The sequence below is a fragment of the Molossus molossus genome, unplaced genomic scaffold (genome assembly GCF_014108415.1).
Source record: "Molossus molossus isolate mMolMol1 unplaced genomic scaffold, mMolMol1.p scaffold_m16_p_5, whole genome shotgun sequence".
Classification (NCBI taxonomy): Eukaryota; Metazoa; Chordata; class Mammalia; order Chiroptera; family Molossidae; genus Molossus; species Molossus molossus.
In genome coordinates this window covers 49,617,252-49,632,968 of record NW_023425388.1, presented here as the reverse complement: position 1 = coordinate 49,632,968, position 15,717 = coordinate 49,617,252, and the positions used below count along the sequence as shown (strand labels likewise).

The window sequence follows — 15,717 nt, the reverse complement described above, 5'->3', positions numbered from 1 at the left end:
AAAAATAAACAAACAAACAAACAAACAAACAAACAAACAAGCTTTAAAAAAGAAAGAAAGAAAATGCACAGCTCGTGGTATACTGCCTGCAGAGCCAAAGTGGTGGCCTCCTGTAACCAGAGAGGTCAATGCACACTCTGATCTGATTCAGGTTCCCAAACAACGAGCTGTACAAGTCTCATCCTGGTGCCCTTCAGGGCAGGGAAACTAATTCATAGTGCATTACTACTGAATATAGATGCAATCCTGACCATCTAGTGAGCCTGACCAGAGAACCCAGGCAACCATGGAGCCCATCCTATAGCCTCACCTGAGTAGGAAACAAAGCCAGCAGTCCTACCCAACTGTTCAGCCAGTGGCAACCCACCCCTATGCCTATACTCAGAGCTTCAACAGTTGCCTCACCCCAAAACAGACCATAATAGCAGGCCCACCTACCTAAGGACATTACCAGCAGACACACCCAGAAAATCGAACTAAGTGGTGAAGTCTATCTCTGCCAAAGAAAACCTGTAAAGTCTAAAAAAGGAGCCCAATTTTTCAAATGCACAGATACCAATTTTAAAAATCTGATAATTATGACACCAACAAAGGAAACTTATAAAGCTCTAATAACTGACTCTAGAGAAATGGAGATCTATGAACTATCAAAGAATTCAGACTAATCCTCTACAGGAAGTTTAGTGAATTAGAGAAAACACAGACAACTAAACAAAATTAGGAAAACAAAAAGAGAAGTTTGACAAGAAAATAACAATCCAAAAAACAACAATCCCTAGAGTTGAAAATACAGTAACTAAACTGAAGAATTCAATAGAGAATTTCAAAAGGAGACATGACCATGCAGAGGAAAGAATCAGTGACCTGGAGAATCAAACATTGCAAATTACGCAGGCAGAAGAAGAAAAATAAAAATAAAAATGTTCTCTCTCCCATTTTTGTGTGTGTGTGTGTGTGTGTGTGTGTGTGGGAGGCAACCAAATTTTTGGCAGCCTTGTTTTGACAATGCAGAAAAAAAAAAAATCAAGAAAGCCTATGGAAATTATGGGAAACATGAAAAGAAACATTATTCACATAATGGGAATTCCAGAAGGAAAAGAGAAAGAGAAAGGAACAGAAAGTATTTAAAGCAATAATGGCTGAAAACTTCCCAAACCTGGGGAGGAAAATGGACATACAGATCCATGAGGCCCAAAGGACACCAAATGGGTTGAGCCGGAATAGGATTATTCAAGACACATTATAATTAAATTGTCAAATCTCAAAGACAAAGAAAGAATTTAAGAGCAGCAAAACAAAAGAAAGAAATTACATATAATACTGATAATATTGTAGGTGATTTCTGAACAGATACATAACAAGGAAGTGCGGGGAAAGTGGGGTAAAGAGAAAACTAAGTAAAGAAAAGCTAGGGTGAGGTTAGTATACCATGGCTTTAGCTTTCTAGGAAATAGTAATTAGCTACACAATCCACTGTCCATTAGGTAAAAGTGAACTAGCTGTTCAGAAGATGCAAAAGTATTTCTGGTACTAACACTTGAGAAAAATTTCTCTCTTAGGCCCAAATACAGAAGACCATGTATAGCATAAAACAATATTCTCAACAATATTCCAACTGTGAATACAGCATATTTCAATGGATAATTACATATAACACTGTACCTAAAACACTGGAATGAATTTTAGCCTCGAGAAGCAGATTCTATAGCTCTTTGTGCCTTAAGACATCTGACAACCATGTAACTGCCTTCTTGATAAGCTTCACTGATATTTTCAAATATGATCTGACCTTTTATGATTCAGGACACCTGAATATATATAAATTCATGAGTCAAGTCAGTGTTGTATAGAATTTTAGGAGTATCTGCTTTAGGTCCTCACATTTGTTCTTTACTACTCAGAAAATAGTACAAGCTAGTGGTTAAGAATAAGAGTCCAGCCCTGGCCAGTATGGCTCAGTTGGTTAAAGTGTTATCCGGAACACTGAAGGGTTGTGGGTTTGATTCCCTGTCAGGGCACATACCCAGGTGCCTCCTTGGGAGGCGACCAATCGATATTTCTCTCTCACATTGATGTCTCTCTCTCTCCCTTCCTTTTTCTAAAATCAATTTTTAAAAAACAAACACATATCCTCGGGTGAAGATGAAAAAACACACAAAAGAACAAGAGTCTCGGAGCTAGACTGCCTGTAAAGAATCCCACCTTTGCTCCTCAAAAGAAGTGTCAGTGAGCTGTGGCTTGTTATTTAATGGCTTTCTGCCTCTGGAAACGCCTATGTAAAAGGAAGATAATAATACCGACCTTACTGTGACAAAAATTATACAAGTTGTTATAAAAATTATATAAATTAATATAAAGGGCTGAGAACAATACCTGGCATGTAGGGAGCTGTTATTTTATTTTATTTTTTATAGAATGGGAAGCAGGGAGAGAGAGAGGAGAGAGAAGGTAAGAGAGGGAGAGAGGGGGAGAGAGGGAGAGAGAGGGAGAGAGCAGGAGCTGTTATTTTAAGTGTGAAAAATTTGTGAACCAGTATAGGTTGATTAATTTACAAAGTTACTACTGAAACCAACAAAGCCTAATCGAGACTTTATTTACACTGACTTCTTTTAAATTATTTTTTCCTCTGTTGATTTTAGAGAAAGAAGAAGGGAGAGGCAGGGAGAGATGGAAACATCAATGAGAGAGAACATCACCTGGCTGCCTCCTGCATGCCCCCACTGCAGATTGGGCCCACAACCTGGGCATATGCCCTGACTGGGAATCGAACCGGCGACCTCTTGGTGCATGGGTCAATGCTCAACCACTGAGCTACACCAGCTGGGCTACACTGACTTCTTTTAAACAAAAAGGCTCTACAAATCAACCTGCAAAAACACAAGGAAACTTGCCCTTTTGGGGGTGGTTTGAAGTACTGTGTTTTAGTGACGGTTTATAAAAGGGTATACATCCAGTACATGAATCATACTCTTACTTTTAAGATCTGTAAGTAGTATTGCTCTTGTGTTAGCTATGTTCTTCACCTCCACTACCCTGCCACACAAACACACAGATGATATACCCACAGCATCTATTTTGGGAAAGTTAACTTTATTAGGTAAATGGACTGCAAATTATAAAAAAATCAAATTTCTGTAAATTAAATTAAAAACAAAACACCTCTCCAGTCAAATGTACACGATTAATAGCAGTAAATTTTAATATAAGCAAGAGGTAACCTGAGCTCCAAATAATTGAATCTGACAGTCAATGTATACTCACTTTCGCTGTAGAAGAAGGCAGTAATCAACTATGACAGGCACCATATCCTGTAGTGAAACCATAAAGAAAGCATCAGCATTATATCTTTGTCCAATGGCTCACTGGTTAGACATAACATAAAATGAAAGTGGTCTGTTTAAGATGGCTAGGAGAATATAACTTTATACCATGTCTTTAATAAACAACTTGGCACTATGTGTCAAAAGTCTTAAAAATGTGAAAACACTTTTACACAGTAATTTTATCTGGAAATGTATCCTAATACTTTTAAGAAAACAAATTTATAATGCATTAAGGTATTCACTTCTGTGCAGAAGCAGAAGGAGAGGGACAGGAGGAAGAAATAGAATTAAATATACTATATGGGAAAATAGTTCAATAAATTTGCCATTTAAATAAAATATAATGTAGATATTACAAGTTTATAAAGAGTTTACAATAACTATATGATAAACATTAGATTAAAAATATGTATTTATTTCACAACTTTATAAAAAAAAATTCAAAGGAAAAAAACAACAGAATAAAATACATCAAATGATAACAGTATATAGTTGGTCCTATTGGTGCCTCAGGTAAAAAAGGTTGTCCATATTTTGTCACAATCCTCCAAACCAGCTATTTTAAGTTGATTTAATTTCTCAGTTCATAATATTTTAATTGCTTTAAATTCATCATGTATAGATTCATATTAAGTGAACAGCAACCCATAATTTTGGTCTTTTATAAGAGCAACAGTATGAGGGCGAAACAGTTTATTATGACTGTAAACTGTCACATAACCAAGCATCGGATTTCGGCAGTACTCTTCATTTTCTGCTGCCTACAAAGAAATGGTTTCCTTTTTTAAAAATCCTAGAAAACCTGGGTTATTGTCAGAAAAAATCCCATCAGGAGGGGGAAGAGCACTGTGTGAAGAAAATACTACATGCTAGTACTTGGTTAACAAAAAAGAACAAAAATGAGAAAGGCTATGATTATCATTATTTTTTTATCCTCACCCGAGGACATTTTTCCATCTTTTGTTCAGATAGAGTGGGAGGGAGAGAGAGGAAGAGAGAGAAATAGCAACATGAGAGGGACACATAGAGTGGTATGCACGACCCAACCAGGGCTGGGGACAAACTGCAACCGAGGGACGTATCCTTAGCAGAAATCGAACCCGGGTCTCTCTGGACTACAGGCCAACGCTCTAACTGCTGAGTCAAACCGGCCAGGGCTGAGAAAGGCTATTATTTGAGAGAGAGACATATAGGGCTATTCCTGACCCACTTACCTGCTTCCATTAATCATCAATATTCTTCATGGCTACATTTAAAATCCTATTTAGATTCTTCGAAAAGAGGAACTAAAACCATACATTTGAAAACTGTTAAAGCTTTACCAAGTTTCAACCCTGAACGAGAATATAGTCGGCAAGATAACCTGGGGCAGGGGGGTGGGGTGGAGGGAGAGATCTTCCTAGAAATGCTGAGGAAATTTTAATAAACGTTGTTGAAAATACAGCTGAGCTCCCAAGACCAGAGTCTAAAAGTGAAAAGGGAACTGAAAAGCCAAGCAATAAGTCCTGAGCTGCCAACTCAGACTGTCCTACAAAATTTTAGGTCACACAACAGCTTATGTTTTAATGCCCCAAAAAAAAGCTGAGGTCTTAAAACCTTGCAACATGAAAAATTGAAGAAAAGATCTGGCTAAAATTAGGATTCTTGAAGCTGTATCTGATGTGAAAGGAAATTAGAGAAAAAAATCTGCTTATACACAAAGGAAGATGACAAGAAAGTCTGTCTCAGCCTAGACTCAGTTGGAGTCAATTTGTCCTCTCCAAGAAAGAATCCACTCTCAAGACCCTGCCCACAGACAGATTTGGGATTTGAACTGACACCATCTCCATAGTATGGAACAATCAAGCCAGGGACAATCAAGCCAGGGACAATCAAGCCAGGAAATTAACACAAACATGATCCTTAAAAAGGATACTCCTGAAGCACTGGAAAGAAGCAAATTCAGAATTCCCCAGAGAAACTGCTTAACATAGACAAAAATCAGTCCTATTGATAAAATCAGTCCTACTGATAAAGCCCCCCTGAAAATGTGCTTAAAATAAAAATTTAAAGCACCTCATGAAATAATCCATCATAAGTGAACATTAGCAGAACTACAAACAGCATGGATAGATGACTAAAACTTCAAATATAATTATCAGATAGAAATTATTAAAGTATATTTTTAAATTATTAAAGACATAAAATTAAGTGCCTAGCCTGGTACTAAGTACTAAGAATAAACTACAGAGACAATGGAGAGTGAAATCACCAGATTCAGATCTTGAGATCACGTTGGTGATTTTTATGATGAGAGGACCTGGAAAACAAGACTGAAGATAGAAAGCTACTTCAGTAGTCAAAGAAAGAAACAGGGGGCTCAGCTAGGGTAGTGACAGCAGGCATAAAACAAAGGAAACAGAATTAAGAAATATTTATAAAGTAAAACTATAAAGCTTGGTGACAACTTGGTTGTACGTTGGGAGGCATAGGGAGAAGTCTCTAATTACTCCTAGATTTCTAATTTAAGTGATGGCTGACTGATGACGTCATAAAATGAGATAAGAAATATGGGAGGAGGTGTTGGAAGGAAAGAGGTAGGTGTAGTTTTGGCTATAGTTTTGAGGAACATCTTTTAAAAAAAAAAAAGTTTTTTTTTTCTTTATTGATATTAGAAAGAGAGAGGAAGGAAAAGGTAGAGAGAGATAGAAACATCGATGAGAGAGAACATGGATTGGCTGCCTCCTGCATGCCCCCCCACTTGGGGATCAGGCCCACATCGGGCATGTGCCCTGAATGGGAATCGAACCGGCGACCTCTTGGTGTATGGGTTGATGCTCAACCACTGAGCCACACCGGCCAGGAGAGGACTGACCAGGAGAAGAACATCTTTATTTTGATGCTGAACAATAAGAAATTGGATATAGTAATCTAAAACATTTGAGTTAGAATTACAGACTTCTAAGCCATGACAAGAAACAATGTATATAAATAAAACTGTCCACAATAAATAGAGATAAAATCAGTGGACAATGGAGTAAATCACAAGGAAAATCAATATTTATGATATGGACAGAAGATGAAAAGAAAATCCAACACAGTCACATAGGTTTAAAAATCAGAAGAACACACAGTCACAGATATCTACAGGATACAGAATTTCAAACAGGTGTGATTATCAATCACTGTTTAATATAGCACTGAGGATGAGTAAGATATGCAGAGTGTTTATTGGATTTAGCACTTAAGATATCATTGGTATGTTTAGTAAGAAAGTGTATTATTTTTTATTAGATGATAAGTACAGTGATGGGTGAGATCCAGCCTGCACAGAATGAAGTGGTGAGTGAAGTATTTGAGTGTGTGTGTAGGGAGGGGAGTGGACAGTGAGAGAAGAAAAGGGAGGAAACTGGAGAGGGAGAGGAAGGGGGGAAGGAGGGAGTGAGGAAGAGAAAGCAAAAACACCAATACATGCATAACTGGAATCCCTGAATAAGAAAACTAAAACAATGGAACAGAATGAATAGTTCGAGAAAATTTCCCTTAAAAAAAAAAAGACATAAATCTACATATTGAAAGAGCACATCATATGCCAGAAAAACAATAGCCTAGAATGAATTCACAGGGTGACTCAATGCAGTAAAATTCCTGGATTCCAAAAATTAAGTAACAGCCAGGAAAAGAGATCAGTCAATTTTGAAAGGGGGAAAAAAAAGTTCTGGCTAGCCTCATATCTCCCCACAGTGGCACCTAATGCCAGATAATAGAGCAATATTTTCAAGATCCTTAAGGAAAGCCAAAATATTTTTCACTATAAAAGCCAAAGACCATTAGTGTATATTTAAGACTTATTAAAGAAGGCAATGTGGATATGTGAATAAAACAGAGCTGACAGACAGAAAACCTAAATTTAGGCCTGTCAATTGTTTGAAAGACTGAATAGATCATTTTATTGCATTGTGACTGTCTTACCATCTGCCACCTGAAGGTATAATCTCTGGCTTTTCCTATTCGTAGGCACAATGTGAAAGGAATAAGATAGTAGATATACATTGCTTTCTGGAGCAATGGTATTGATTCTCATAATTTATATTCTAAAAGTCAATTAAGCAATGAAAACTGCATTGTTTAAAACTGATTCAAAAGTTCAGCAAAGCCTAGAATATATACACCAAAATAGATAGACATTCTTAAACAGATACATAGATACATACATATATAATACATACATACATACATATATCTGTACAGACTATCAGCGCTAGGCAGCTGATATTCCAGTTTATAGATATCTCTCTGTATGTGTATGCGTATACATGTATGTCTCATTTATTTTCAGGTATGATAATAAAATAATCAAGGAAAAACCTAACTCTCCAGAACCAGCATGTTATGTAAGCCTCAGGGGTAAGATGATATGCTGGGCACCAACACAGTTTTCCCTTCCTCAGTTCATCTCAAGAAAGCATGAGTTAGACAAGGAAAGTTCATATGGCCTCACTATGTGATCAACTTCAGTCTTTATCCACTCTGGCATGAAGTTTTAACATAAAAACATGCCAGCAGCTGCTACAACCAATGGCCTTAATGATCTGCTTCCCATGGAAATATAAATGAAGCTAGAAGTACAACTTGGTAATAATGTAAGGCTTCATTTTCAATATCTTAAAATTATTTTTTTAAACTTTTTTTTAAATTAATTTATTTATTTTTGTTGCAGATGTTTCTCCTTTTTTCCCCACTGATTCCCCACTCCCCATCCCTCCCCACCCTGTCCCCAGCTTTGTTGTACATGACTTTTGTTCATGCATACATGCATATACGTTCTGTGGTTTCTCTCTCCCTCACCACCTCCTGTTCTGGGGATTGTCAGTCTATACCCCACTTACACGTCTCTGGGACTACCCCATTCCTCAGATTGTTATGTTCATTATATTCCACAAATAAGTGAGAACATATAATACTTGTCTTTCTCTGTTTGGCTTGTTTTGCTTAGGATAATACTTTCCAGGTTCCTCCATGTCGTCTCAAAGGATAAGAGATCTTTCTTTCTTACAGCTGCATAGTACTCCATTGTGTATACGTACCACAGCTTTTTTATCCATTCGTCAACTGATGGACATTTGGGCTGTTTCCAGATCTTAGCTATTGTAAATAGTGCTGCTACGAACAGGGGGTACATATATTCTTTCTGATTGGTGTTTCAGGCTTCTTAGGATATATTCCTAGAAGTGGGATCACTGGACTACATCAAACTCAAAAGCTTCTGCACAGCATAAGATACAATCATCAAAATGGAAAGGCAACCCATTGTATGGGAAAGCATAATTGCCAATGATATATCAAATAAGGGGTTAATTTCCAATATTTATAAAGTGCTCATACAACTCAACAAAAGGAAGACAAAAAACCCAATTAAAAAATGGGCAGAGGAACTAAATAGACACCTCTCCAAACAGGACATACAAATGGCTAAGAAATATATGAAGAAATGCTCAACATCACTAATCATCAGAGAGATGCAAATTAAAACAACAATGAGGTATCACCTCACACCTGTCAGAATGGCTGCCATCAACAAATCATCAAACAAGTGTTGGTGAGGGTGTGGAGAAAAGGGGACTCTAGTACACTGCTGGTGGGAATGCAAACTGGTGCAGCCACTATGGAAAACACTATGGTGTTACCTCAAAAAGTTAAAAATTGAACTGCCAATATCTTAAAATTATATTATTTTTCAAATCCTTTTTAGTTTGACTCATTAATATTTATTTACTTATACCTCTACCTTGTTTCACACACAAACAAACATGAGTGTAGAAAGATAAAATAATTCAAACTATATGAAACTGATTCTCAACTGATTTTGAAGCAAATGGTCCACAGACAACATCCTGCAAAATACTGATACAGAAATAAGAATACTGCGACAAATTCTAACATTTACTGTTATATAGAAGAAGTTTGAACAGAAAAAGTCAATAAGTAGTGAGAGAGATAGAAAAAAGAAAAACTTGAATGTATAATAACAGGGAAACCCAATGGACAGACTGTTTCAAGAAGTCATTAATTGTGCTGAATACTATTGAGTATCAGTAAATTGAGGAATAAAAAGGTCCACAGAATTTACAGGCATGGAATGAGAGGAAGGTGTAGAAATAGAGACAACTCTTATAAGATATTTGGCTTTGCAAAGAATGTGCAAACAGGAGGTGTAAGGCTGTTGGGTATGGTGTGAGGCAAAGAAGAGATTTGTTTACTGGTTATTATTATTGATTTGAGAAAGAGAGTAAGGAGGGAGAGAGAGAGAGAGGAAGAAAGAGAGAGAAACATTGATTTGTTGTTCCACTCATTTATGCATTCGTTGGTTGATTCTTGTATGTGCCCCGGTGGGGGATTGATTCCGAAACCTTAGCATATTGGGATGATGCTCTAACAAACTGAACTACCTGGCTAGGGCTGACTGCTGTTTGACTTTGTTTTGGGATGGGAAAGACTTAGCCAGAAGAAAAACTGAGGTTCAACACATTTGAGACAAAGAACACTTTCATTCCTTTCACTCTTGCTAGTTATTATATAAATAAAATATAATTATGGGGTCAAACCCTTCTCAGATAAATAAAAGTCACAACCTGACAAAAATATCACAAGATCCAAATGTTATTTTCTATAGTTAAGACAGGACAAATATTGATTTACATTTAGAGGAAAGCAGAAGTATTGAATGGCATTATATATTCTGCCTCTAAAAAAAAGGTGAGGCCCTTGCTCAAAGGTGAAGATTAAAACTGAGGCAGCGACCCAGCCGGTGTGACTCAGTGGTTGAGCAAAGACCCATGCACCAAGAGGTCACAGGCTCAATTCCTGGTCAGGGCACCTGCCTAGGTTGTGGGCCTGATCCCTGGTGAAAGGCGTGCAGGAGGTGGCCAATCGATGTTCTCTCTCATCAATGTTTCTCTCTCCCTATCCCTTCCTTTCCCTCTCTCCCTCTCTCTCTCTCTAATATCAATAAAGAAAAAAAATTTTTTTAACTGAGGCAGCAAGCATGAGTGCCACCTGCTGGTAAAATACAAATTCTCAATATTGTGACTTAGAAATAAGTCTTAATTGGATTAGATGTTGCCTGTTTCTTGATGCTGATACAGTATCTCAAATCTTCCCACTCAGCAAAGAAAGTCTTTTAAAAACACTCCTGGTCAGTCTGACATCCTCCTTTTATTTCAATGCATTCCATAGCATAAATCCAAGAGCTCTTATATCAGCACTAGGTCATTTTAGACTGAAATACACGTCAGAATTTCTACTAGCCTGCCCTCTGCTGCAATACAGTAAATCCCTGTTTGATGCCCTTCATTATCTGAAGGCAGGCATATCTCCACTTATTGTCTCCTCAGATTAAGCAACCCCAGTATTTTTTTTAAACTGTTGTTTTTAAAACCTCCCCCTATCCCAGTTGTGGGATATAGCATAGTCTGTCAACAGTCCATAAAATTCTTCGAGGTTTTATTTCTAACAAGTAGCCCAAAGTTCTATCACTTTCCTGTATCTGGGCCTTAACAAACTATTGGTTCATACTAAGTTTGTGTTGACTGAGATCCTGTCCCTCTAGATGTTCCCAATCCAGCACTCATGCAATTTAATTATTTGAATCTAATAAAGTTTTGATGTTTACCTCTGTTAAATTTCATCTCATAATGATTTTGAATCCACTTTGTCAAGATCATTCTGGACCCTGATTCTTGGTGCCATCTAAATTCGACAAGCCACTCACTAAATCTTCATCCAAATCAAAGATAAAAACTTGGATATAAAAGAGCTCTAAGACGTAAACTAACAAAGAATATTCTTTGGGTAGGGATGTTTAACTGCTATTTACTAATCTATTTCTAATTTCTAATTTACTAATCTATTTCAGCCATGAAGATAAAGAAAAATTCAGACAAATGTTCTTAATGAAATCAAGATGTTATGTAATAGGAATTCCATGAATATACTGTCCACATATTCCTTTCAAAAAGGCAATTTATGAGTTTAACATGGATGCTTTTATGTGAACTCATAAAAAAATGTTCACAAACCACATTGGGGTTATGAATAGATAATTCCTGAAGTTCACTCTTCTTTCCAAAAGAAAAAAAATGCTTTTAGAGTCATAAAATCATAATTTTATGATTAAATATTTAAGATTAAACACTTGAAACAGCAGATTTGTGGCCAACTGTGCATGTACTTCACACATCCTAACGGGCTGAAGAGCACCTTTTCCAGAAGGAAAATAGTCCTCCTGAGTGACTATTTTAGGGATACATGCTTAATTGAGAATTGAAAATTGATCCAAAATTACTCACAAGTTATTAACAATGGCTCAGATTGTTCAAACAATATCCTGGGTTGTAATTCAAAAGGTCTTGAGACTTGCCCTGGTTGGTGTGGCTGAGCAGTTAGAGCATTGGCCCAAGGACCAAAGAATCATGGGTTCAATTCCCAGTCAAGGGCACGAACCTAGGTTGCAAATTCGAGGCAACCAATGGGTGTGTGTCTCTCTCACATCCATGTATCTCTCTCTCTCTCTCTCTCTCTCTCTCTCTCTCTCTCTCTCTCTATCTCTCTCCTCCCTCCCTCCCTCTTCCCTTTCACTCCATCTGAGGATTAATGGAAGAATATCCTCGGGTGAGGATTAACAAAATGAAAAAAAGAAGTGTTGTTCTATAATAGAGTGTAGCAGCCCAGATGTGCACTCTGAAGCCCAACTATCTAGAAGCCCAGCTCTATCATTTACTAGCTATGTAAGCTGAAACAGATTACTTAATTTCTCTGTGCCTCAGCCTCATTTATAAAGAGGAATAATATTAGTACCTACCTTACAGAGTTATAAAAATTAAATGAGTTAATGTGTATAAAGAGTTTGTAACAGTGCCTGCCACATAATGAGCATTAAACAGCTTATGTTTGCTGTAATTGTCAATCTTGATCAGCTAACATCACCCCCTTGTCACCCATTCTTTCCTTGTACTTGTCTAAAAATAATAGTATTTAAGAGCTGGGCGTTGAAATCAGAAAGACCTGGATTTCAGTCCTGGCCCCACCACTTAGCAGCAATATTATCTTGGGAAGGCACTTAACCTCTCTAGTCCTAAATTTCCTCATCTCTAAAATGAGGATTAAAATAGTATCTACTTCACTGGGTTCTTGTGAGAATTAAATAAAATTAACGTCACACCCTTTACATATTACTTGGCATGCAGTATATACCCAGTGAATCTTTGCCAAAATCCATTAGCATTTGGGTAGGCACAATCAATCTGAATCATACTAGTCTCCTTTCTGACAGTTTTCATGATGCTTTTGGCACATATCTTTGGTTGTCTGCCTCCCTCCATCTTTTGTAGCTGTTCTGTGCTTTGTAGACAGATACTGCTCTCAACATGCCTGCATACTTCCTTTCTTTTTGGATTATTTGTGGCTACTGTGCCAAAATGTAAGAATTTCCAGTTCGATATATTGAAAACTGATAGGACTACCAGTCAAGATGGCAGCGTAGGTAAATGCGGTATCACGTCCTCCCACAACCACATCAAAGTTACAACTAAACTACAGAACAACCATCATTCAAAACTGCCTGAAATCAAGCTGAATGGAAGTCCTACAACTATGGAATTAAAGAAGCAGCCACATGGAGACTGGTAGGAGGGGTGGAGACGGATGGGCTGGTCCCACACCCAAGTGTGGTGGATAAAAATCAGGAGGACACCTCAGCTGGGAAGGTTCTCCCTGAGGACTGAGGGGTCCCCAGCCCACACCAGGTGCCCTCCTCAGGGTTCCAGTGCCAGGAAGAGAATCCCCATAACTTCTGGCTGGAAAAACCAGCGGGAACTGAGGCTCAGGGAGGCTGAGGCAGCTGGAGCCTCAGGCAGCTCCTCTTAAAGGGCCCGTGCATGGATTTATTGGAAACAAACACAGGGAGGCAGCCAAAATGAAAGATCAGAACAAAACTTCAGGAAAAGAACTAGGCAAAATGGAGATAAGCAACCTAACCGATGCAGAGTTCAAAACACTGCTTATAAGGATGCTCATAGTGAGAACCTCACTGAACTTAGTGAGGGCCTCAGAAGCATAAAAAAGGACCAGGCAGAAATGAAGGAGGCACTAATTGAAATAAAGAATAATTTATACAGATTCAGTAGTAGAGTAGGTAAAGCCAAGAAGCAAACCATCAATTTGGAATATATGGAAGCAAAAAACACCCAATCAGAACAGCAAAAAGAAAAAAGAATCCAAAAAAATGAGGATGGTGTAAGGAGCCTCTGGGACAACTTCAAGTGTGCCAACATTCACATCTTGGGGGTGCCAGAAGGAGAAGAGAGAAAACAAGAAATCGAAAACCTATTTGAAACAATAATGGCTGAAAACTTCCCAACTTGGAGAAGGAAACAGACATATAAGTCCAGGAAGCACAAAGAGTCCCAAACAAGATGAACCCCAAGAGGCCCACACCAAGACACATCATCATCAAAATGCAAAAGGTTCAAGACAAAGAGAGATTCTGAAAAGCAGCAAGAGAAAAGCAGTTAGTTACCTACAAGGGAGTTCCCATAAGATGGTCAGCTGATTTCTCAAAAGAAACTTTGCAGGCCAGAAGGGTGTGGCAAGAAATATTCAGAGTGATGAAAAGCAAGAACCTACAACCAAGATTACTCTATCCTGCAAAGCTGTCATTTGGAATCGATGGCCATATAAAGAGTTTCCCAGACAAGAAAAAGTTAAGAGTTCATCACCACCAAACTGTCATTATATGAAATGATGAAGGGTCTTTTTGAAGAAAAAGATAAAATATATGAACAAACAAAATTGCAATGAATATATATCTATCGACAATGAAATCTACAAACAAAATGAACAGGCAGAACAGAAACATTCTCATAGATACAGAGAACATTTTGTTGGTTGCCAGATGGGAGGGGGGTGGGGAAATGGGTGAAAAAGGTGAAGGGATAAAGAAGTACAAAATGGTTGCTAGTCTGACAAACCTTAAAGGGAAGGGAGTTGGGAGGTGGGAAGAAATAAACCAAAGAACATATATGCATAACCAATGGACATAGATAACAGTGTGGGAAAAGGCAGGAGGGGGACAGGAGTGGGGAGGAGGGGGTCAATGGGGGAAAAATGAGAAACATCTGTAATACATTCAACAATAAAAATTTTAAAAAAAGAAAACTGATAAATGATAGTAAAAAATTTCCAGTTCTTTGTGAACCAATTAGTTTTTTGGAGCCTGTAACGAGAGTATGTCTTTTTTTTTTTTTTTCTGATATGCTTGCTTTATAAAATATATAATTCATGGTAAGTGTATTTTTCATCATTATTATAATTTTTAAAATAAAGTGATCATTTTTCTCTCAAGAGTCTATGCCTTCCACTTCCTCAATCAACGGCAAAGTAAACCCAGAATAATGGTTCCCACTATTATTTCCTTTACCTTTCATGGGACTACATTATAATAAATAAAAAATTGTATCAGATACTCTTTTAGCAGAATAAAAATTCCCACAGAGATAATTAAAGAATACATTCTACTACAGTTTGTTTCTCTGTAAGTTTTGTAATTTGTATTAGAAATCATCATTTACATTCCCTGTGATACTGAGATTCTTTCATATTTCACCATTAAAACATCACTTCTGTTTTCTTTTATAGCTCTCTCTACCTTGTTCTTCTCCAGCAGAGTGGTTTCTATATTCACACACACACACCCCTCATTACTCCTTCTAGCATTCCCTGTTAGAAGTTTCTTTTCAACAAAGTATACCCTCCCATGGCCAGAGTTCTTTTATGAATACCATCTCCAACACCTTTTAGTAATAGATATTCTTGTTAAAATATTGTTTCCTTTACCATGTATACTGCATTGGTATACAAAATTACTTATATACAAGGTATCGTTCTCAATTTTGTTCCCAAATGCCTTCTTTCTACCTATGTTTTCCTCCTAAATTATCTATTTTTATAATTTTTATCTGGGCTTATTTCTCTTCTTTACTGATAAACTTAATAAACCTCTTGACAAACAGTAATGAAATTTACTCCACCAGAAGCCCCTACTGTGGCATTACAGAGCACAGTTCAGGAAACCAAACCCTGATACCCTCCAAATGTTAATTAACTACTATATCTCTCCTTATCTTCCAAAGTTATGAGCATCAAAGGGAGATGTGAAAATATATGAACTGTGCCTCTCTAGAACTTCAAAATCCCTAGATTTCTTCTAAAGATTTCTGTTAACGTGTACAAGAAAAGTTCTTTTGACTAGGTTGCAAACTTTAAGATAGCAAAGATCATGTATATTTTACTCACTACGGCCCAGTGTCTAGTACACATTAGACCAGGGGTTGCATAGTTGGCCGATGGGGCCAAATCC

At 37.4% G+C, this 15,717-nt stretch overlaps 1 protein-coding gene across 9 annotated transcripts in view; it reads right to left on the bottom strand.

Annotated features, from left to right (window-relative positions):
* The window catches only part of VPS8 (VPS8 subunit of CORVET complex), a 268,778-nt gene that overhangs the window by 175,130 nt on the left and 77,931 nt on the right, over positions 1–15,717 (bottom strand). For 8 of the 9 annotated variants that reach the window (XM_036243939.1, XM_036243937.1, XM_036243938.1 and 5 more), the window contains one exon: positions 3,262–3,308. In XM_036243939.1, the coding sequence (XP_036099832.1) occupies positions 3,262–3,308 (47 nt within the window). Of the gene's footprint in view, positions 1–2,202; positions 2,273–3,261; positions 3,309–15,717 lie in introns of those variants that run through there. The other variant, XM_036243945.1, reaches the window with a different exon arrangement.